At 46.2% G+C, this 25,052-nt stretch overlaps 1 protein-coding gene across 1 annotated transcript in view; it reads right to left on the bottom strand.

Moving 5' to 3' along the window:
* Positions 1-25,052, bottom strand: part of CACNA1B (calcium voltage-gated channel subunit alpha1 B) — a 199,011-nt gene that overhangs the window by 62,434 nt on the left and 111,525 nt on the right. The window contains 7 exon segments of the mRNA XM_030461487.1: positions 7,263-7,369; positions 11,934-12,001; positions 16,371-16,488; positions 20,231-20,303; positions 21,189-21,320; positions 21,931-22,043; positions 24,100-24,212. Of these exon segments, the coding sequence (XP_030317347.1) occupies positions 7,263-7,369; positions 11,934-12,001; positions 16,371-16,488; positions 20,231-20,303; positions 21,189-21,320; positions 21,931-22,043; positions 24,100-24,212 (724 nt within the window).

Here is a 25,052-nt window from a genome sequence, read left to right on the forward strand (position 1 = left end):
TTTCCAGAAGTTTATTTCAAAGTTCTCTTCCAGCTTTCACTTAAGGAGTGCACTCATGGTGGGGCCCTGTTCTCCTATTGAACCAGAAGTGCAAGCACTGGTGGAACATCAAAGCCATCAGCCCAGCACATAATAAACACAGAGAACAAAAAACACAAGTGAGAATAAGACAAACCATCAAACGAGGGAAGAAACAGGAAAATGGGAAGAGGAACATAATGGAAAATAAGTAAGGAGGAAAACAAAAGGAGGTGGTGGTGGGGACTGCTGTCAATGTGTGAAACACTACAGAGTTGCTCACAATCAAATCACAAGCGTTACATGGGAATGTCGCACACCTCCCAGTCCTTCCACCATATGTTGGTCTGGAGGCTTTCCACAATGATGGGAATGGTTTTTGGAAAAAAACAAGGGGGAATGAAGGCGTCAGAAGAGGGAAGATGGGGGGGTGTTAGAAATATAGAGAGATATAAATCCATTTACTGAATATTGTAACAGAGAGCAACTCACGGTGAATTTACGCTGGAGACTGACGAGCTGCGAGATACAGTACCTCGAGTTTGCTTTACAAAACTGCACATGCAAAAACAAAACAAACAAAGAAAACAAAAAGTGAGAAAAGAAAAAAGAAAGGAAAAAAAATTATAAAGGAAGAGAAGAGAAACCATAAAAGACATCGGGAGGAGACTCATACAGGCTGTGTCCTATCGAATGCAGACTGCAGCGTGCATCTTGGTAGGAGACCAGGCAAGCTTCAGAGAGTGTGGAAGCCACAGACACCATCTCTAGTTAACAAGGAACCAACCAAGGAATCAAGAAAGGAACCAAAAGGGAAAAAAAATCAAAAGGTGAGCCAAAGCCACACAATGATATTAAGGACTTGGTGCCTCCCTCTGCTGTACTCACACAATCGAAGTCCTCCGCAGGGTCATCTTTAGGACCTCGGGGTCTTTACAGGTGGTGATTGCTTTTACAGCTGCCCTGCAAATTAATTCCAAGTGGGAGCAGGATGCTAATTCTTCCTCAGGCCCTGTGGCACCAGGAAGAAGCCTGAGCACGGAGAAAAGCAGGGGCTGGAGGGAGCACCCTGGGCCACATCCAGAGACCCAATATCCACCCAACCCCCAGCAGATGGTTCCAAGCTGCTTCTGCTCCCTCCCTGCCTGGGGGTTTGCTCTGCAGAGCCACCTACCTCTCCTCTGACCAGCCTGGGGATGTGCCTGGGGTCACCAGATCTCAGTCCTTGAGTCTTGCTGCAGCTCAGGCAGGGGACTGAACGTTACTGGAAGGAGCCTGGTTCAGTTCACAGTGGTTTTGTAGATTCTCCTCCAGCCAGTGTTTGTACAAACATTGTTATACGTGGGGGGCTCTAAATACGGAAATTACTGCATTACACAGTGAATTCTTCCTTTGGCAGGGAATCTACAGAAAACCAGGATTCGAAATATCTTCATAGAGCTTGGCTTAAGGCACTTTTTCATGGTCAGAAATAATAATTTCATAAATCTACATTATCCAAAGAACTCTCCTTGACACAGAAAAAAAATTGCCTCACTACCTGGTCTTGCCTTTTCACTAGCAGCATTTTTTTTCCTGCTCCACAAGAGGTTTAATCTGTTAACAATCAGTGCTAGCAAGCCAGACGGTCGAGATAAAATCTAATGTTCTTTGGATATCACACAGGCAAAGTTTAAATAGACATTTACTTAAATTTCATGATTATTCTGAACAGAAATGTTGGCTCAAGTAAAATATATAATACAACAATGCAGAGGTCAGGAAATCTGAATCAGGCATAAATGAAATTCTGAAAGTTTTGCTTGGCTCAAATAACCTGATGAATGGTCAGGTAGAGTATTTTGCCTGAATTTCAGTATTTCTACATCTGTATGGTGCCAAATGAAATGGGAGCAGGAGGCAAAGTGGGGTTGGCATCTCCTGCTGGTTTGCCAGGAAAACTTTTTCCAGGTTTCTCAGGCTGGGGAGCCCTTTTTCCTCTTTGGCTGGATGCTGACACTCAGGATGTCAACAAAAACCTGTAGGGAAGAAACCCATGGACTGCAGAAATGTAGGTAGGGAATTGCTTGTGAAGAACAAGTGGAAAACTGGAGATGGAGGAGAATGTACGGGGCTGCTTTCATTTACCTGAGAGGCTGCACCAGCCTCGGGCAGTACCTGGAGGAATTCTGCTTTGGATCCATCTCCACATCCCTCAGCAGGAGGCTGATGTTTATCCCTGCCTCCTTTGGGTGCAGTGCAGGACAGAGACCACTCTCTGAGCCTGACAATGTCCTTGTCACTTGTCCAGTCCTGCAGCACTCGGGCTCCGCTCCTCCCGTTGTCCAGCTCTGGTTTTCTGATACCATCAATCTGACCAAGTTTGGGTTGGGACTGAGGGGTGTAAAGCCACAGAGCAGATCGGCTCATTTTCCAGACCAAAAGGAAAGAAGTACTTGAGTTCTACTCACTTTTTTTTTACTTTTTTTTCCTTTTACTCACTGCTACTTACCATCCAGAAGGGACAGAGGACACCAGAGTGTCTGTGGGGTTACACCAACAGCAAGGGCAGGGAGAGCTAACAGGAGGAATGACAGTACCTCACACATCCACACAGCTCAGGAGGAGGGAAAGAAAGGGAAGAAGTCACAAGCCAGCAAGAGAACACCTCTTCTAGTCTACACATCACCCAACATGGGACATTCCACAGGCTGGGTGTTCAGGCACACTTCTTTGCTGGGTCCTGTTGGGTACCAACAGCCCAACAGGGATTTGGAAACAGACCACGGTATTCCCAAGGCAAAAGGAAAATATGAAGCCTCTGAGATGGAAAATGTCCTAGAGAAACAGAGCAACTCCCCACCCTACATCCCCAGACCTGTACAAAAGGGACAGACACCTCTGAGAAGTGATGTGCCACCACCAGTTGCTTTTGGCAGTTTTCTAATGAGTGGTTAATTCAGTCATTAACAGGCAGTATCCACCCCTGGGTGTGCAATTAAAACATAAACTGCTTTGAACAGCCATGTGAGGGACCAGCAGGACCCAGTCAGAGCCTGAAGAGAGGAAGGAGTCTTGAGATGCTCGCAAGTTGTCCTGGGAAGCAGGTGTAACTTTGAACACAGAGTGGGCAATTCTACAGGCAGTGTTTAGCTCTTAGCTGCATGAACTCTCTCTGCCACGTTCTACAAAGTTTCATCCACCACATCTGGGAAGTTCTCCCATTCAGAACTCTCACCCTGTAACATCTACTTAAACCTCTGGGTCTGGCTACAACCACAGCCCTTTACTACATGCAGTTTAAAAATAAAAACCATAAGTAGCAAAGCACAAAATCGGCTTTTCGTTCAGCATGACTTCAGGATCATGTTCAAGCAGGTTCTTACAAATTTAGTGTCTGCTTGCTTGTTGTGATTACAACTTAATGTTTTCTCCAAGAGAAGGTGAAGAGAGGCCACTGGGAAATCCAAGGGCTCTGCATGCCACAGGTTGTGTCCTCTCTCTGCTTTGCTGGCCCAGCTGGGCTTGGTGTGCAGCCCCTTTTGTACATCCCATTGGTGCAACTCTGCCTGGAACCAAAAAGGTGGAGGAGGAAACCAAACATTTGGGAGTTCAGGCTGTGCCTTAGGCAAAGTAAAACTGTGCTTGCTCTGGGGTCTCTGTGCCAGCCATGGGATGAGTCTGGTGGCTCAATCTCCCTTCCCTGGCACCTCCCCAGAGGGATCACAAAGTGCTTTGCACATCCAATGCCTGAGCATTTGCATCCTTTCCCCCCCCTCCTCTGTTCTCACCACCAAGGCAGCTGCACCAATGGTTTTCCTCTCAGGTCCACTCAGTTCAAAAGTCTGAGTGGTTCTAATGTTGTACAAAACAAAGGGTCTTAAAGACAATGCTGGGCAAACTATAAAAACCCAGAAACTCACCTCCAGAAACATTAAAGCAAGGAAAATGCTAAACAGAAAAGACACACACACAAAAAAAAAATCACAAAAACAAGAATGAAACAATGGGTTCAACTTAAAAAGCAGTCACAGGTGTTAAACAGATTTCTGTTTTAAACCAGACATTGCAACAATGACCAAACCAACATGTCATCCCAGCTTTGAGTCCTGAAAAACCACAAAACAAAAAGAACCATTCTGGATAGAGTTCACCAGGTGAAAAAACCCAAATGTTGCACTTGGTGGTTCTGATGGGTCCCTTCCAGCTCTATCTATGACTCTATGAAACAGAGGTTGGACAAATCTGTTCACATTAAGTCTCTTTGGTGGAGCAGAAGCCAAACCATAGAAATCCTGGGAGATGGATGAAGCAGAAGCTATAAACCAGATGCAGGTAGAATATTGTAATAAAGCACTCTGAGATGGCTGCAAGACAGATGATCTCTTGACACCCCTGAAACAGTGAATATATTATTAAAACAGCTCCCCATGACACCACATCTATCAACCACAAACCAATCTGTGGCTTCTGCAGCCTCTTGCAGGTGTAGGGTGAAGGTTGGACCTTCCCACAAGGCTGACTTCCTAAATAAGTAACCCATAAATAAGAAATTCCATTTTGCAACATGGAATATTCCTGGAGCTCAGTCAGGAAGAGAGGCTGGGATGGCAGAGGAGAGCAGGAGAACCAGTTCAGATCAACTGCAGGGCCAGGAATGTGGAAAGCAGGAGCACAGGTTGAGCTCAGAACCCCAACACCAGAGGTGGAGGAGCAGCTACAGGGCTTGGGAATATGGAATGGCCTGGAAGGAGACTCAGGGCAAGAGACACCTTGGTGCAGACAAGGGGAAGGAGTAAAGCAGCAAGCACAGCATCTGGCTGGTGAAACAGCAGAACAATTGACAGGAGTTCTCACCAGACCAGCCCCAGGATGATTTTATCACCTCTGCAGGAGGTGGACAGCACGCTGGGAACAGGAACATCATGAGTAAGGAAATGCAAGTCCTGGTGCCCTCTGGTAACCACTGAGAGACCTGGTCTGATCGATGCAGGTGGGGGAAATGTTGGTGTTTTGAGAGCACTGATCCATGGTAGAGCTGCCTATTGTTAGAGAACTTCATTTTCACACATTATGGAAATAAAGTCAAACTACAAACCCAAAAAAATTATTCCTTGGGAGAAAGTGAAAATATAAAGAGAGAGGACAGATCCACCTTAGCAGCAGGCCTTTGGTAGGTGAGTACCAGTATTTCCCAGACCCTGTTCATCACCCACTTAGGGGTAAAAAAGTTCTACAGGCATTTGCTTTTTGCAGGGATGTTTTCCTATGCCAAAAATCCTGTTTCAGTCATGTCTGGCTCTGAACTGCATCAGAAGCTTGATCTGACGTGTCTTCCCATCAGCACTGCATCTGCTCCACCTTCAGGACCATTGTGTAGCTTAATCCCATAATAAATGAAGCAGTGGGGTACATCTGGGGTCAGCTCAGAGACATCTGAGGGAGAGGTGCTGCAAACCCAAACGCTGCAGCTGCTGAGCCCCTCTGGAGCTGGCTCTGGATGTATTGATGTATTTAACACATTGCTCTGACAAGCATTCATTAAATATCTCTTGGCTCATCAGACAGCAATCCATCCATGCACCTATTTCTTGTAAAACATCAAACTTCTCCCTTGCCTTCTCCTCCACTCCGTGATCCATTTGGTCACCAGTCTCCTGACCCAAACTCATTCTTTATCCAAATTAAAGTCCTGTGAGCTTTGGAAGTGACCTTGTAGGCACCTCCCTGGCAGTAAAGCAGAGGTAACAGGAGATAACAAGAAGCCAGGAAAGGGTTTTTAGCAGATGGCTCCCAGCACCACGTGCTCTGGCCCTTTGATATTGAATACCAGGTGAAACCACTGAAAAATGATGGAATAAAGCTTAATTTTGAGCGATCAATAATGTGGTGTGAAGTTTGAGTTCCACTGAAGTGGTTTGGGGTTTTTTCCCTGATTTCTAAGAAATCTTTGCTTGCACAATGCTTTTCATTAAAAAATAAGAAAATAAGTGTCATTATCTTGTATTTTTCAATAACAGTACCAGAAAATATGTCAAAGAACAAGAGCAAGTATCCTCCCTTGACTCCTTTTCAAGTCTGGACAGGAAACCAGTGTTAGAAAAGGATTGAATTAAAAATCAGCAAAAAGACATGGCATAAATAGGAGCTGATTAAAGCAGCAGTTGCAAAATTAAATGCTAAGAAGAATAAAATAGTCAAATTAGTAATATTCTTTTATTTCACATTTAATGAACTGGCTCCATTTGGCCTATTGTCTTTGATGCAGTGGATTTAACACCCATTAACAAGGGTCTCAAGAGATTTGCACTGAAAGAACAAAGAGGGATCCTGCTCTGTTTCAGACACTTTGGAATAAAACTGGGCAGCAGATTTCTTTTCCTGTGCTTCAGCTCTTGGAAGTCTCCCATAAAAAAGGGAGCTGGAAAATATCAGCCTCTCTCAGTAAAACAGATGAACCATTTTTTTGATCCTGGAAGTCCCAGTGCTAAAATTCCAGAATTGGTAAAAGAACCCTTAATGGAGAACAGACTTTTAAGTAAATCCACTCAGGGCAGGAATGCCTCAAACACAGGCTCACCATCCCATGGCAGAACTCCTCACTGACCTCAGTGACATCCAGACAAGTATTGCCACCTAGAGAGAAGTTTTTCATTTCAGCTTAGAGCAGTGTGGCCCCTGAGCAAGGTTTTCTGAGGAATCTGGTGTCACAGAATCAGTGGGTATGTCCACACCCATGCAGAAAAGCACCTGAAAATGCAAATTCATGTTTCTGGCTATAAACTAATGACTGCTCACATACATGATTTTATTCAAGCAAAGAGAAAGTGTTCAAGCATAGTTTTCAGCCTGATATTTAGGAGGGTGCCTTTACACTTAAAATTCTGGAAGTAGAGATCATTAAAAAATATTTATACATCCTGTGCCCACATGTTTCCCATAAATAAAAATCCAAAGTGAAACATTAAACACTTCACCTGGTGAAATCTATCCCAGGACACCTTAAAAAAGTCCTTCAACAATACAGTTATTCATAGTAAGGTGAAAGATGAGGCAATAAAAGAAAACCAAACTAAAATCAGGGCTGCATTAAATTCATGGTAAAGTGATCAACGTGGAAGCATCAACCCGAAGACCTGTCTGTAACAGAGATGGTATAAAAGTGCTCACGGGGTGCTATGGGATGTCCAGCTGAACAGACACAGACTGACACTGAAAACCAGACACCAAATGACAGAGACCCCAGAGAAGAAAAGGATGCTTACGCAGCGATGGAAATGTTGGCAGCAGACATGGGGCTGACTTCTGCCACTTCCTTGGCCTTCTGCAGGGCCAGCTTCTGGTTGGTGGCTTCCTCCATCTCCTCCTCATCCTAGTGCAGAAAATGGAGAGAAATCAGAGCAATCACCAGAGCTCCCCAAGGTAGGAGTCAGACGTGGCTGTCACTGCTGTGAGAGCAGGAACATTGGGATGGGGCAGAACTTCACACCCAGCACCTCTGGGTGAGGTCTTGGTGCCAGCAGCAGCCACTGAGATGAGAAACACGAGGCTTGGTGAAGTGCTCAGTGCAGTTTTACAGGATTACAGCTCCCTCACACAGGTTTTTACCTCTAGGGTCTCCTCTTTATCACTGAGCATCAGGGAAGGAGGAGAGACCTGAGCACGTGTCAGAGGTTGCTGGGGTGAAGGGAGCCCCATTTATCTCAGACCTTCCTATGTCCTACCAAAATGTAACTGGCTCCTAAACCCTCCAGAACCTCTTGCCAAAGGGGCTTAAAAACCAAACCAAACAAACAAACAAAACAAATACAAAACAAAAAACAACAAACAAAAAAATTAACCAAAAAAGCCCATACAAAACCACAACAAACCTGCCAAATAAACAGGAACTCCAATAAACAGCAACAGATCTGACTGTTTCTGCTCACAAGGGGTTTACTCCAGATACTTCCACTTATTTCAGATGAATCACTGAGGACTCACAGGGTGAAAACAGAAAGGAGGAGCTGGATTAAAGCATAATCCTTGGACTCAAGCATAGATCAGCAAGCTGGTTATCATCCTGCTTTCTGCAAAACCCCCAGACCAGGTGAGTTTTTAACCTCTGCTGGCATTGCTAATTCCCTCAGAGTATAACTGGGATCTATTTCCTCCTGATGACACCAGAAACACTGCTCAGATTCAAACTGCAGGATCTTAAACAATGAGAGGAAGGGAAGAAAAAAACCAAAGAAGCAGCCTGGTTCATCTTTGGTTGTCATGTAGGATAAACTTTACTTAAACTTTCTAGCCAGTCAAATTCAATAGTGAAATCATTCAGGATACCCCCATGGCATGATGGCAACATCAGCATCAGACACACTCAGGGAATAAGCACATGTCAAGGCTCTTCTGTCAGACCTTAGGAACCATCCCAGCTCTACCTCTGCTCTCCAAGGGCAAAGCTGTGCAGGAGTTATGCTCCAAATAATGAGAGCAGACAGCAAGACATCTCACTGTGACAGAGCAAATCATCTGGATTTATCCATCCTGCATACCATATGCATTAGCAATGCCTTATTCTGACTTCAGTGTTGTTTGCTCAAACCAAACTCATCTGGAAACTGCTTTCTTTTTCTCCTTTAGAAGGAATAAGAAAAGGTGGAAAAATATTTTTTAAAATCTGCTGCCATTGAAGTGTGGTTTTCTTTTCTTTCCAATTATCAGCCAGTCTATAACAAGCAATTCTTCCTGTAGTCAATGAAGAACCTGAGGCAGGTCATGAAAAAAAAAGCAATAAGCTTGCTGTAAATCAAGGTTATTTGCCAAATGTGAAGCTTTGAGGAACAAGGCTCACAATTAGAAGGCTTTTAAGGTCTCCCTTTCATTCCACAGGTATATTCAAGTTGTTGCTTCCCTTGAGGGCTCTCTAGAAGCCTGAAAAGTCACATACATTCAAAGGTCTTGATTTTTCTTTCTCTGCACCTAAAGCCCCTCGTGCAGTTTTCATCATCTCTTTAAAATCTGCAGCTTCTCCTCCATCCTCCCTGGTGCACCAGGACTCAATATCTTGACATAACAACAGAAAATCTCCATTGTCACCATAGAGGCAGATGTCCCTAGCTCAGAACAAGCACACCCTTTAGCAGACGACTCCTTAATAATATTTCTGTTTTCCATCCCACTTCCCACCCAGCCCATCGTTCCTGAGGATTCCTCAGGTTTCAATACATTTTTCCAGCATTTTTATCTATTTATCCATAGAACTCACACATCCCTCCTATCCCATATTGCCTTTGGTTTGTTTCACATTGTTTCCCCAGGGGCAGCTGGCAGTGCACTGAGATCAGAGATCAGGTTTTGTGTTTCAGGACACTTAGGAAAGTCAGGGTCTCCTGTGGCAGCTCCATGGGGCAGTTTCATGAGGATGAGGAAGGAGCTGTGGTGGGATGGGCAGCAAAGATTTTAAAAGCCAATTTTTGAGGGCAATTTTACCTTCCACTGTGAATAAGTGAACAAGAAGAAAAACCTGACACTATGTCAAGAGAAATGGAGTGCAGGCAACCCAGAGAGATGCAGGAGAGTTCTGAGAAAACACTAGAAATTCAGTGGGCAGAGTTCAAGGCAGTGGTAAGGGAAACAAGCAGAGGATGAAGAGAAGGAAGAGGAGGAGGCTGGAGAGCAGGTTCTTTAGACATTCAAAGCAAAGAAGGTGATTCTCTCTCCCCCTCCTCCCTTCCCCTCATTGCAAAGTACTGGTGAGATTTATAACAGACACTGGGTGATCAAGCTCAGGTTAAATACAGTCACCATTCTGAGAATATCTGTTGCAAGTCACCAGGCCCAGCTAAGTTTACCAAGAAATGTTCAAAAACCATGATAAAAAAAAAAATAATCCAAATTAGCATCCAGAAGTGGAAATGCTGGCTGAAATGTTTCAGCCCTGAAGGTGAGCTGGAAAGCTCTGTCTTTCTAAAACAGTGATAGTTTCAAAATGCTTATGGTTTTCCCACATTATAAGCAGCACTGATCTCGATTAGTTTTACAGAATAAATGTCAAGAAAGTCTCCTGAGATTAGCTGACTCCTGAGGAACTTAATTATAGCTCCAGGACAGTTTTTTGTTTTGCATTATCATATTTACTTAGCAATAAATCCCCCATTCTCCAGGTATGCTATATAATTGAATTGATTTTATCTTTTTCCTTATCTTTTGAAAGCCCTAATGATTTGTGGGGGGCTCATAAATAAAATTATAGTCAAAATAATAAAAAAAAGTTTCCCAAGAAGCTTTATGATTTGGCAATGATGCTGAATCCATCAATATTTAATAATACTTTATAAACATCAGCAAAGTCTGGTTTCTAACCCTCCCAAGTCTGCTGCTGAAAAATTCACAAGAAAGCACTAAAAGGATTAAGGAAGAACTAGGATGAGATTAATTATCCAGGAATTGTGCTGGGCTTGATCTTTCTTCCTATCAGATGCAGGGGATGCCCATAAATCTCTGACCAGGCTGGGAAGATGCCTCCAGGCTGGAGCTTTCTGCAGGCTTTAGACAGCACAGAAACAGCTGAGCTGCTGCTCTAAGACAAACACTGGCCAGAAAAAAACCACCAGGAGTTTCCCACCAGGGAAACACATCCCTGAGGTGCATTATGAGATGCAGAACTTGGTGTCAGAGACACAGGAATGTTTCTTGTTCACCTGCAAACCCTCAGCCTTCCCTGGGGGCTGGGCTGGGATCAGCTGGCAGGAGACAAGGCTCCAGACACAGCTCCAGAGCAGAGATCTGGGAAAGACAAACCCAGCTGCAGAAGATGTGGGTCTGAACTGGGAATGGTTGGCTGCTTTGGTCTTCAGGAGCTCAAGTGGGGCAGGAAACTCCTGGAAGTATCTGTGCTCCTGAACATCCATGAACTTCCACAGCTTCCTACCATGCCAGAAGGAGCATGTTTGGCAGCTGCTGTGTAAGCACATGGATAGTGATGCCCTCACACTGCAAGAAGGACAGGAACTAAAGCCTGAAAAATCATAGAATCATCTAGAAACACAGACAGGTTTAGTTGGAAGGGACCTTAAAGATCATCTCATTGTGCCATGGTCAGGGACACCTCCCCCAGCCCAGGGTGCTCCAAGCCCCATCCAACCTTCAGCACTGCCAGGGATGGGGCAGCCACAGCCTCTGGGGGCACCCTGGGGCTCAGCACCCTCACCCCAAAGAATTTCTTCCTAAGATTTCTTCTCCATCTCCTCTTTCAGTTTAAAGCCATTCCCTTTCATCCCATCACTCCATGACTTTGTCCCTCGTCAGCTTTAATTCTGCCTCATAACTCCACCCAAACATGCTACAGTGAGAAAGCAAAAGGATGGAATAATACAAATACAAACTTGGGATCCTTCCTCTGCAATACTGTAAGTTTTTCTCCACAGGGGATGCTCCAGTACAGACCTGCTCCTTCAGTAGAGTTACATCAGTGTCATTTCCAGTTTTTGCCAGGACCTGGCTTTCTGCCTGTGCTCGGGTGGGTGCCTCAGATTGCTCTTGCACCTGGTGAGAGGCAGGAAGATTCTAACATCTTCACTTGAATATTCACGACAGGCTCTGCAAGTTGTTTTCCAGGGAGTTGATTAGAGAATGTTAATTCTCTGATTCGTCCCCAAACTCAGCAAGGTATGAAACATTATTGTGAGGCTGCAAAAGCAGCAATCCAACACCTGCATGTCCCCATGCCCAAAAGCCTCAAGTCAGCCAAAACCTGGTAATTGCTTTGCCTCTGCTCTTGGAAAGAGCTGTGCTCCGAGCTGAGCACTGCCTGCTCTGGGGTAAAAGGAAACTGAGGAACGTGACAGAGGTGGCTGAAACAAAAACCTCCAATGAGAAAAACCCAAACAAGAATAAACCTCCACGTCCAGCATTGTGACCTAAGTTTGAAGAAGCAGAAATCTCCCCCATACCTTGGTCAGCTCTTGGGCGTTTGCCAGGTTGTCAACAGCGATGGCCAAGAAGACATTCAGGAGAGTGTCTGTGGGAGCAGCTGAGGGAAAAAAGCTTCACACAACAAATACAGTGAGAGGTTCCCCTTCTGCTGCCATTCCCCACCCACAGTCATCAGACCCCTTACACCATTTCTTTTTCTTCATCTGCAACTCACTCAATTCTGCTGGGAGGCAGCTGGGCAGCACAGCAAGCACTGGGCACCCCTTGTCCCTTCCCCAGCAGGTACCCTGGTGGGGACACACAGCTACACTCCTCCCCAGACAAACATACACAGAGGACTTCACTGTCATCTCCCCAACTCTTTTTAAAAGGACAACTGGCAGAGCTGGAGATCACGGAATCACAGAATGGTCATGGTTGGAAAGGACCTCTGAGATCACCAAGTCCATTGATACACATGCACAGAAAATACAGAACAAAACCAAACCCCCTACGATCTCAGCCACTAAGAACATCTACATGTTTCTTAAATACCTCCAGCCAACATTTGCATGATGTGGATGTATTGCCAGATAAAGGCTTCTGGCACCGGGAGAAAGTTAAGCTCAGGTCACTGCTGCATTACATGTGTGGGAGGAAACTATCCTGACTATCACACTGAAGTCAACAAGACAATAAGAACACCTCAGGACATCAGTCTTGAAGGCCACAGCACCAGGCAGAGCAGAGCCTGTTATCAGGACACCCAGCCCCAGCTAATGAGCTCTGCTGGGAAACAGCCCCTCAGCCCTGGCTGAACAACCCCACTGCCCACACCAGCCCAGCTCTCTCTGCAGAGCACTGCATTATATCACTCAGGCACAACAGTTCCCTTTAATTATTTATTCCTATTTTATTTTCATTTTTCCACCTAATGATTCCAGCTATTACTTTTACCTTCCTATATTTTATTGTTTTTATTCCAGCTACACTGTCTGCAAAACAGCCCCAAAGCAGCTGTAAATCAGATACCTTTGTGTGTGGAAGGAGAGCAAAAAAAAAAAAAGGAAAACCAAATTTAAACTCATCTTCAATAAGAAAATGTATTTTGCCCTTGCACATTACCTGGGGACAGAAGAGCCACTTGGTCCATAGCTGTGTAAAGCTGTGGCTGCTCCTCCAAATATGAATGTCTGTGAGAATCAAGTTCACCCCACTTCTCTTTGCCCCTCCAGAGATTCCCAAAGACTTTCACAGCATCACACTGCTACCACCTTGGGACTGCACTGGCCTCAGAGCCAAGCAGGAGCCTGGGACCAGAAACAGGTCCCCAAAAGCTGAGGGAAATGATGGCAGGAAATTTAGGCAGCAGAGAAGATTTCTCTGTAAACAGAAAGCCGGGAGCTGCTGTTTCATCAGCTGCAGCCACCTCTGCTGAAGAGGAGCACGGCCAAGAGCTCCTGGTGCTCTAGGACACCATCTCCTGGCTCTGGAGCCATCACCCCATGCTGGCACATGGCTTCAGGAGACATCCCAGGACAGCCAGGGACCAAAGCTGGAGCCCAAACGGCTCCAGGCTTCTTTGCTTTCCCCTCCTGAGAGCTTTCATCAAACATAATTCAGCCAAGACTTCAGAACCAGATGTTCCCATCTCTGATTCCCCCTGAGGTGAGGGTCCCCAGAGCCTGAGTGTCAGCACCACAGTCTCTGCTTGTGGCTCTGGAAAACAGGAGCCCTGTTTAATCCCTTAGGATGCATCTGCATCCAGACCACCAAACCCTGCTGGGATGGGACACAGAGCCTTGGGGATTCTCCAGGAAACAGCCAGGTTGTCCATCAGTTTTTTCCCTGTGTCCTGTAAGATGGGATGGAGGGTTTCATCGTGTGAGGATAATTCCTTTGGGACAGACAGAGGTTTGGATGTGATCCCCTCACTGGCTCCTTCCTACAGGCCAGAAGGAAGCGTGGGGCAGGAGCACCTCAATCCCACCCAGCCCAGCAGAAAATGAGCAAGAAAATGGGGAAGATGATGTTGCAATGGTCACCTCCCTCCCCACTGCATCCAGAGCTCCATCAGCTTCTCATCCCCAGAGATACTGAATTCCTTTTAGCTGAGAGGCAGTTATGGACTGGGGGTGCAGGCAGGGGCACCACAGCTTACAGCACTGCTGGGGTGCTGGTTGGTGCCAGCTTTTTGGATTTCTTCCTCTGGGATTCTTCCAACATGTTGGAAACACTTCCAACTCTTGCTCTGGGAATAAATGGCCCAATGATAAAAGTGTCTTCCTGCCCCTGCCTCCTACACACAGATGCTGAAATGTCTCATGCAACATAATCAGCCACTGGAAATTATTTTTTTTTTAACAGATCAGGTTGTTTTGATCCATCTCTAAGCAGACATAAGTTGTCAGACCTGGGGTTTTCTGACCCAAAAAAGGTCACTCAGCCCTTTTTGCAGAGCTCAGGGATTCCCAAACGTTTCCCACGCTCCAGGCAGAGCCACAGAGCACCCCAGGCAGCCAGGAATGGCTCAGGCAGGGTGCTGGGGGCACAGAGAGGGGCAGCACAGCCCAGGCATTCCCTGCTTTTCATTTCAGGCTCCTCTACAGTTTTTCATTAATTTTCCCTCTCCCCCCCCCCTCCTCCTTCAACAGATGCATCCATTTAACAATTACCTGAATCACAATGAACACAGGCCTGATGTCATTTCCCAGAAAATGGGCCAAATCCTGCTTTTCCTCAAATCATACCACTTTGATTAAAACCATCTCAGGTCTGGCTGCACACAGAACAGGGAAGGTAGCATGAGAGATGTCCAATTTACAGAGTTTCTGGATTAGAAAACTCGTGGCAGTGGCAGGAGGTGAACTTGGTCACTGTTCCCTACTCTTTAATATCTCCTGTTCATTCCCTTTCAATGAAAGCTAAAGGACAAAGGAGAAGCCTCCTCTTTGAGTGCAAGATGGGAATTTTTATCCTGTTCCTCAAAATCACTGACTCTTTGCTGCTCTAAGGTTAAAAGTTTCTCTCTCAGCCCTGCTGTCTAGCCTGATTATGGCTTAATCCCATTTTCAAAGGCCAAGCCCTGAGGACTTTGAGATCTCCCTCCCTCCCTGCCAGCTCTCCACTGACCCACTTTTCCAAACCTTTCTGTTTCTGGAAGGGGCTTGAGCAGAGCTGCTGAACCAGCCCGGGCACCAGGGCAGCTCTGGCAGTGCAGGGAAATGGGATAAATCCCAGAGAGACCCCTCACACGCTGCCTGCCCCACTGCTCCTTGGGTTTCTGTGCTGGTGGGGAGAGATTTCAGGTAAAGCCAAGCCCTGGCACACAGCCCATGGGTGCTGCTGTCCTGGCTCTTCTCACCTTGAGCCCCAGCTGAAGGGGTTCATGTCAATAACAACAAAAAACTTTTAGCACGAGTACTGACCTCCCCCCATCATCTTTCCCCGAGTCACCCAGCCAATGCTGCCATCCCAAACAGGACTCCTAGGATGAGATGAACACTGGGAATAACTGGCAAGGAGCTCTACACTGCTGGGAAAACCCTCCAGAGTGCTCCCAAGCATCGTGGTGATGCTCGGAGTTATTATCCCTATTTGACAGAACAAACAAACCAGGCAAGCAGCCTCAGGCACCAAGAGTTTTTCAGTTTCCATTCTTCAGGCTGCTCTGTTTGACAGAACCCAGCAAACATCTCACACCAACAACCTGGTACCCAGTTAATGAAGCAACACTCTGGAACACCAGCAGCCTCCTGCAGGAGTCAGGGATGGAGCCATCTCAATTCCTACACTCTGCTGGCTGAGAACCATTTTGCTCATTTCTCTATAAAATAAAGTCTCCCTTTCCAAACCCCAGCTCCATGTGACTGCTTCCAGTTTCCAGTAGTCCTGAGGAGACTTTCCTGACAAATTCAAAAAAATGCTTTCAGAGACTTCACTTGTTAAGTCTTGCAACGAGATCAAAGACTCCCAGAGCCTGAAGCCAAAGACCTGGACTTAAGTTTTAAGCAATGTATGGAGAGAAGACAACTCCAAGCATTTGGGATGGCAGAGCTATTTAAGCTGTCACATAGACAGAGGATCCAAGAGACTGAGCCCTGTTCTACACACCAAGGCTATTCCAGCCCAGTCTTCCCCTGACCTAGTGCAAATTATCTCCAAGGATATTCAAAGTACAGAGATGCTGCCACGGCTTGACTTGAATCATTTTTTTTACAAGGTAAATTAACCCACAGTGGGACATCCTCCAGCTAAAATGTGAAAATGAATGAAGACCATGCCCACACTGCCATCAGAAAAGTGACACCAACGTGCACACCTTCTTTATGTCTCTTCCCCTGGATGCTGTAAGGAGCAAAGCTATAGCAATAAATGGTTTTAAAAAGCATTAAGAGAGGGTGTGAGAATTTAAACTCCCCTATTTTTTTCCCTAGCCCCCCCATGCCACTGCCACCAGCCCCGTGCAAGGATACAGTTACCAAACAAGGTCAGGACGATGAAGTAGATGGAGGAGAACATCCCCGAGTGGACTCCACCCTGGGACTCTATCCCGTGGTACATCACTGCGTTCCAGTCCTCCCCAGTCAGGATCTGCACAGACACAGCCAAGAGAGGAGAAAAGGTGACCCAGAGGACAGACAAAGCAGGAGAGGTCTGAGGGAGCTCGACTGGAATCCAGGATGGGCTCTGAGGGTAAATGGGTGAGCATATGAACACAGCAGCCCAGGGGTTTGGACCTTCTGCCTTCATCTCTGGATGTCTCCCCTGGGCTGCCTGCAGCTTCTCCTCGGGCATGGGCTGAGGAGTCAGGAGCATTGCTGGGACAGGACTGATGCACAAATTCCTGCTTCTACCTGGTTCTGTGCCTGCTGCCCACCTTCAACTGCAGCCTCCTTCCTAAAAGCCTCCTTCCAGCATTCACCCCAGAAAAATTCCCCCTCCTTCTCCTCTCTTTTTTAAGTCATGCAGAGATACCAAGCTTCAACAGCTCCATTCTCAGCATTCCCCACAGACCCCTCAAAACTCTGACTTCTCAGCTCAGTGCCCTGAGTGGGCTCTGCCAGTGGCAACTCCTTTGCCTCACCCCCTGCAGAAAGGTTTTGCAGAGCTCCTCCCCAAACCAAACATTGCACCCATGGAGTGACCCCATAACAGGAGGAGAAGCCCCTGGAGCCCCTGCCCCCGTTCCCCTGCGCAGAGCTTTGCTACAGCTGGTGCACACCCTGAACAGCATCACCAGGAGAACCACAGTAGGCTCCTCTGCAGGTTCCCAAGGTCACAAGGAGCCCCAGCTACCCCTCAGCCACAAAAAACCAAAAAGCAGCATCAAAAAAGTCTGAGGAAGGACAGATGAAGGCAGCTGGAAGCTGGCAGCTCTGTTCCTCCTGTGTCCTTGCAGGGATGGGAGCAGAGCTGCAGCCTGGCTCTGCAGAGCTGCCCAGCTGCAGGCTGGGGATGCTGACCTCAGGCTAATTAGAAAACACACCAAGAGCAGAAAAACTAATCAAAACAAATGGAAACAACTCAGGCTCCACCAAGCCTGGTGATGCTGGCTGCTCATCCTGCAGCAGCCAGAGTTGCTGTTGGTCCCTGGTGATCCCTGGTGACCCCAGCACAGCCACACTTTGGGCAGAACAGCAGTGAAATTACAACCTGCCTGCTGTGATGGGGAGCTCAGATTCCTAAATAGGCAGCTGTCTTTGTGTTTAGTAGAAGCAATAAAGAAAAAAAATAAATAAAGATAAAAAACCACCAGAGAAGCCCAAATCATGATGTGTGTTGTAGTGGTCAAGTCCCATGTGTGTACCAGGATGCTGGAAACCATTGCAAATTCCAGACAAGTCAGACAAGCTGCTGAGAGAGAGAATATCTGTAGCTGCAGGGTTGGTGCTGATGACAGCAATAGGCTGAGAGGAAATACAGACAGAAGGACACAGGGTGCATACACAAACTTGGTTCCTAAATGCAGGACCTGGTGTCAAATAACTCTGTGCAGTCGAATCCCCACCACTGGAGTTACTCTGGATTTACACCAGAGAGCAGGAACCAGGGCACTGGGCTTTCAGCTCTGGTGTTCAATTATGCAAAGTGCTGTTCACAAACTTGGATTCACAACATGGCCATGAACCCACAGCTGCTCCTGCTTTCTGGGAACCAACATAAAGAGATTTCTCTTCACACAAACTTTCATGGAAAGGGCAATTGGTGGGAAAACTCTTGTGTCTTGCAGAAGAGCAGGAGCTGCTGGTATCACAGCATACTGGCTGCACATAAAAAAGCCAAGAAGGTCAGGGGCTGGGTTTGAAGATCCAACTGGCCTTAAACTGGAGGTGGAATAAAAACTTAAAAAAAAAAAAAAGAGTTTATGGAATTTTTGCAGAGAGATAAATGTTCCAAACTAACCACAGCCTGCTTGTGCTGAGGATCCAGTGCCCTGGCAAGAGGATGGGCACTCTGAACTGGTGTCCTTCCCATCAGCTGCAGGAACTACTTAAGGAATTAGGTAGCAGCCCTCAAGGAAGGGAGCACATACAGTAAATAAAAGGCTCTCTGCTCTATAAAGTCTCAGTTCATGGATGGTGCAAGAAGTTCTTGCTGGAAAAAAACACATGATGCTCTTCAAAAAAAAAAAAAATTAGGGACAACTGGGCTCACCTGCACCCAACACTGAGTCCCATTGGCTGTCAGGAGGATGAACCTGTCCTGGGAGTTACTTGAGAGCCTCCTGATCCAGGCAGGTCTGCTGAGCTAAGGGAAGACTTGGTTCAAGGCTGTCTCTTAAACAAAGCCTCTCCAAAAGGGGTTAGAGACAGCCAGGGTGTAGCTGTGTCTTTATTATATTTGTTCAGCACATCAAATGCACTCCCTGGAAGATGCTGCTCTGCTCATTAGAGCAGCAAACAAGCCTCTGGGAGACGAGGTTAGAAAAGGATCCAAAGCCCATATTGAAGAAAAGTCGACATGATATTGGAAATTCAGGGGAGGAGGGGGTGGGTTGGGAGCAGAGCAGAGGGTACTGAAATACCTCTGTGAGGCTGCATTCAGGATATTTGCTGCTGCTTCTGTTCTGCTGGTTTTAATTCTGACATTCTAAAGTCATAAAGCCAGCAGAGTTTGACTTCATCCCACAGCCACGATGTTGGAGGGGTATTTATCTCAGGAACAGAAAGGAACTATTTCAGCTAAGTATTCTCAAGAGATCATTATAGTCCCTAAGTAAAATAACATCAACATTTCCAGATGCTCAGATCCAGAGCCTGACTCAGGTTCAGGTTCAGGCCCAGCTCTGCAGCAATACCTTTACATTTCTGTAAGCCCTTCCTTTGCTGAGCTCTAAAATACTATGCAAATATTAATCCACCATGATTTGCAATATCCTGTGAGGTAAGTGCTGCCAAACCTGCTTCCCATCTGGAGGGAAGCAAGACCCATATGAAGTTACTTATGCAGAGGTCAGAGGACATTTTTATTTAGACTCTTTTTTGTTTGTTTTAATCCAAAATTTGAAATACATAATCCAAGCCTTGCTGAGGTCTTGAAGCTCAGATTGAGCCCAGATGAGCAGTGGGTGCAGGACAAGGCTGAAGATGCTGAGCAGCTTTCAGCAGGCTGTGTGTTACCTGCCCCAGGAGCAGGGGGCAGCAGCCCAGCTCTCCACTGCAACCCCTGAAGTCCCTGCTTGCAAAAGGAACGCAGACAAGAGCTGCAAAATTCAGCTCTTAAATCTGAATATTGTGGCAGCCAGAACTGTGGCTTCTTCTGTCATCACAGGAACTTGCCCAGGGCTGATGCCTCTCCCCGTGCTCCCCCACTGATTGTCATTTTTATCCAGCATTATCTTCTCCTGAGCTGCTGCCCTGCAAAATGCTGCATTATTTCCTTACTGCCTCGAGCTAGCTCAGGCCTCTCTCCTCATTAAATTATGGCAACTTCAGGAGGAAAGTGGAAGAGGTCAAGCACTCCCTGGCTGGCTGGGGTTTCGGGGCAGGGATTGATGCAGGGGGCACACGCAAGGGCTGGCACTGCAGTGTGTGACCCTGAGCAGGGCGCCCATGAGGGGACAGCCTGGGCTAAGCTCAGCACAGAAATCAAATCTATAAGCCTATTAAATCATTATTTTTTCCTTTTGAACAAAAACCTTTTGTTCTACGTCTCCATAATTCCACAGTATTGCTTTTTAATGACACTTTGATTACTCAGCGTGGCAAAACATACAAGAAAGAATTCCCCTTTCCTATATTCCACAGATTTTGGGCAATCTCTTCACCCTCCACAGGCAAGGAGAGATGCCCAGGAATTTCTTTTCTAATGCTCACCCAGGACAAGGCTTTACCTGGAATACTGTGAGGATGGCAGCAGGGAAGGTATCGAAATTTGTGGTTGGTGTTTCATCTTGGAAATTGAACCTGGAGAGAAGGAAGAAATAAAACCAGGAGCAGTAAGGGACAAAAGATTCTCATGAAGCTTCAAAAAAAAACCTGTAACCCAAATCAGAGACCAACATTTGTTCCACCTGGCAAAAACACCCCAGGCAGCCACAGCGGGGAACACGGCGTCTCTGAGAAGATGCTCAACAGAACTATTAGCAGAAACTCAATTTTCTTCCTTGAGAAAATTCTGATGCTTTGAACTTCATTTTCATCCACAATTAAAATGAACATTCACAATCTCAAATGTCCTCTGTGGAACAAGCCATTCCAAAGAGTTTTTGTTCTCATGAGCAATAGTCAAAATTGGCCTCTTACTGCATAGTTTCACTTTGCTTTTTCTTTTTAAGATTAAATAGTGATTGATTAAAAAAAAAAAAAAAAAAGGTAATTAATTTTTAAAATTATAGTGAAGTTTGAATGGTGATATAGTGATAGTTTTTTTCACCACAAGTGCCATTTCCTAGTGAAAAGAAGTAAGATTCAACAAAGTATGTTTTCCAGCAGAAAAATATTCCAAGTTAAAAAACAAACAAAAGAACCCAAACAAACCCCCCCAAAACAAATGAACAAACAAAACCCAACAGAGTCTCCTATTTCTCTGGCTGTCAGGGAAGAACTTGCCCTTCCCCTCAGAGACCCAGAGGTCTGGGTGCTCATGGGGACCATGGAATGACCCAGGAATTCTGAATTAAGGTAACCAGAAAACCACCAGAACGGGAACTATCCTCCTGTAATGCAAAGATTGCATCTCAGCAGCCCAGACAGGCAACCCCTGCATCCCAAGGTGAATATTCCAAGCCTGGCAGCCCCTTTTCCCCAGTGGATACTTCAGGTGGTTGGTTTCAGCTTAACAGGACTTACTGTCCTCCAAAGAGCTGCATCCCCAGCAAAGCAAACACCACGATGAAGAGGAACAGCAGGAAGAGCAAACTGATGATGGACTTCATGGAGTTCAGCAAGGAAACCACCAGATTCCTCAGGGAATTCCAGTACCTGCATTGGAGATCAGAGATAATGTGAGGGAGAGAAGAACCTTCCAATGTCTGGAATGCCCTGAGCCCCACTCACGAGGGGTCTGACACTCCCACAGCTTTAACCATCTCTGTAGACCTTCAGTACACATCTCCATGCACAGATGAAAACAAATCCAGGACATTAACTCCAACACTCAGCCCAAATCCTGGCTGAGCCATCCAGGTCACATCTGGCCAGATGCTGAAGTGAGGTTGGTTCCATCCCCCATCCCCTGGGATGATGCTGGCTCACAGGCACATGGAGTGTGCTGGGATTTGCTCCCAAACAACTCCCTCCTGGCTCTGCTGCCCTGCTGAGAGGAGGCAGGGAGCATTTATATTAGGAAAACTATGAATCCCAAAATGCAGAGAGTGGAATTAAGCAGAGGAGCCCTTTGACAATCTCCTTTTGGACAGAGTAGCATGTGGAACAACAGGGCTGGAACAGGCAGGAGGAAAACGTGGGATTTAGAGCAATTTTATGTGTCCTCTGTTAAAAGTCTGGAGTCTGAGACGACAGGGAGAAAAATTTCTCCAGGAGCTGCCATCCAGGGGTCACATCCCACCATCCTGACCCAAACTGGGCTTACTTTGTTACTTTGAAAATCCTCAGCAGTCGAAGTGCTCTCAGAACGCTGATGCCAAACGAGGTCCCCGGCTTCACTGCAGCCCAAATCACTTCAAATATACTGCCCACGATCACCTGCAAGAAGAGCTCATCTCACAGGAGGAAAAAATTCCATTTTCTGGTGCTTCCAGAGAGGCTGAGAACAGAAGCTTCTGGCAACTGAGAATTCTTTAGCAGAGCCATTAAAGCAACAGCTATCAAGGCATCCTGCAAAGCCTTGAGCATGCACATCCAGTCCTCAGGTCATTGAAAAACATTTTCCCCAGTCAAGGTGTCTTTTTAAGTTTTGACTGTCTATTTTCAGACCGGGAGAGAATTAACCTCAAGTGATAAAGGAATCTCCTCCAAAATCCCTTTTTAACAAAACGGCCAAAATTGTACTGGGTTGAGCACAATTGGACAGGGCAATTATACATGTATGTAGGTTAGTGCATGGTTAATAACAGATCAGGCATTTCATTGCCACTTGCTGTTATTACTTGCATTAACTCAGCATTTCTGAGCTCCCGTGGACCGTGGTCCCCACTTGTACAGAGCACACCATAAAGATGTGATCACCAGAGTCCAGTCAGCAGCTGGTTTGTGCTGGGAGAGGGGATGTTAATGGGGAGGCAGGACCAGGAGGGCTGTGTCTGAGTACCTGAGCAGTGCTGGGGGACTCAGCACCCTGGAAACCCATTCACAAACAGCAACCTGGATGCCTTTTGAAAACTGCCCTGAACTTTAAGAAAAGGCAGTGACAAAGGGAGGTAACACATCCAGTTTCTCCCATCAGAAGAAGAAGGAAAAAAGACTGCTTTCCCACTGTCTACCACTCCTGAGAATCCCTCATGAACAAGCACAAACCTTTCCTTACACCCTCCATGTGTTACACTGAGAATTCATTTCCCTGGCATCTCCACATGGCCTCCTGGGAACTTGTTTCACATCAGACCCCACTGGACTCTGTTTCCCAAGACTGATGTTGCTCTGATTTGTTGTTTCCCTTTATGCATTTGAACAGTTTCATCAGGATGCTTTGTCAAACTAAACTGGCTACAGATCTGTGTGATGTTCCACTGAGGGTGAATTAATTCTGGAGGCTGGAAGGTGGGTGAGGAGGAAGAGACACAGATAGAAGTAGGATCCCTATGGATTCTCTAAAGGAGGAAAAAATAGAAACAGATCAACAGCTTTACCTCCTGGGAAACACTCAGCAAATCTTATTGCCAGTGCTGCAATGGCACAAAGTGAGCAGACCTGGTAGGTTTGTCTCTTGGTTAGTGCAATCTCCAAATCACCTGCCTGGACCATCAGCTACGAGCTCTTCTTTTTGTGGAAGGAGCATCCTTGGTTCAAGGATCCAGGGAGATGGGAAGCCACCATGGGGGCAAACAGGCAGCAGCTTGGAGCCTACCTAATCCTTTGGTGAAGTACCTGGAGCTGGTGTGTCCCCAGACAGTGCAAAAATAGCAATGAGACCCTCACAAGACTAACTAGGTAGCAGTGCTTGCCCACCAGATGTCTTCATCTCATCTTACAGAAGCTGGGGTCTCTGGGCATGCTCTGAACTTACTGAAAGCCAAGGTGTCAGCCCCCCCATCAGCATCTGCAGGCAAAGTCCTGGGTTAGAGTCAAAACTGGCCCCACTCTTCCCATTTCCAAGCTGGAGCTCCTGCAACCAAGGGCTGTGAGTTCCTGCCTCCCTCTCACCTCATCCTGTGCTGAGCCCTCTCCTGCTGGACATTCCCCTCTGCCAGGTGCTGCCCAGGTGTCTCCAGGTGAAGGCCACAGAACGGCTGAGAGGGGAGATGGGCAAAAACCTGCCTGGGTTTTTTCTCTTTCAATCACCTCATTTACATGGGAGAGAGAATCTCTGGGTAATCAGAGCATCCACTGGTGTTGCTGTGAACACCCAGTGTCCTGGCGAGGCAATGCAGTCCCCAGCTGTCACACTTCTTACAAAAGGATGGTAACTAGGGGAAGCTTAATGCCTTTCTCTGCAGGTAATTTCTGCCAGGACTGCTCCCTGCAGCAAACATGCTCCCAGCACCATTTCCCAAGGATTTCCATGCTCACCCTTAAAGGTCCAACCCCACGGGATAATGGGAGAGCTGCACACACTTCACCTGCCCGGCTGAACCCTACTCACCCCAAAGTCAAAACAGTTGAATGAGGAGTGGAAGTAGTTCCTTGGCCCCAGCCCATACATCTTCAGAGACATCTCGGTAAGGAACAGACCCAGAAAAACAAACTCTGCAAAATCTGCAAGCAGGAAAAGAGATTAAATTAGCCCACAAGACCTTGGTAAGCTCATCTCTTCACATGGCAAACAACGGTGATTTTTCATGACACAAACTGCTTCCTGCTAAAAGAAATTCCTTTGCAGTGGCAAACAAGACCCCGAGGACAGTTTGACATAATTATTTCTATATGCACATGAGCTGTATTTAGCCTTCAAGAACTGTGAAGGCAGCATTTCATGTGTACTGTGAGAACATTGATATGAGCATTAAATAGTAAAGGAATCTCCAAATAAAGCTCTGGCTGTAGTATTTCTAAAGGTCTCACTTAATTGCACAGACAAAGCTTTGCAAATACATATTTGGGTATTCAGTACCTACATGAGACAGGCACTTTTGGGAGTGGGGGGGAAGCTTTTGTAACATCCCTCATGATAAAAATACCTTTCATACCCCACAGAACTGCTGCCCCTGAGAGCTCCTTTTCAGAGGTGTTGTATCTACTGTTAGCACATAGCCACATTTATTTTTATTATGCCTGTATCACCATGTAATTATGGAAGAACAAGTTCTGTTTCCCTCTGCTTCACATATCACAGGCAAATAGGCTGTGAAGCTTTTGATGGGAAAATTTATCACCTGTGATCAAACAGAGGGCAGAAAGAACATACCTGGAGACTTCAGTTTCCAGATCAAGCTATTAGGACTTGAAGGTACAAAAACCACTGCCTTTGGCATTTTAAATCATGCAAGTTTAGATCTGGAGGCCAATAAGCAACAGGAACAACAAAATGCTAAAAACAAACATGAAAAAGGGCAAAACACCTCTGTGTTACCAAAACAAATCAAACAGCCTAACAAA

This window comes from Calypte anna, chromosome 17 (genome assembly GCF_003957555.1).
Source record: "Calypte anna isolate BGI_N300 chromosome 17, bCalAnn1_v1.p, whole genome shotgun sequence".
In the NCBI taxonomy this organism is placed as follows: domain Eukaryota; kingdom Metazoa; phylum Chordata; class Aves; order Apodiformes; family Trochilidae; genus Calypte; species Calypte anna.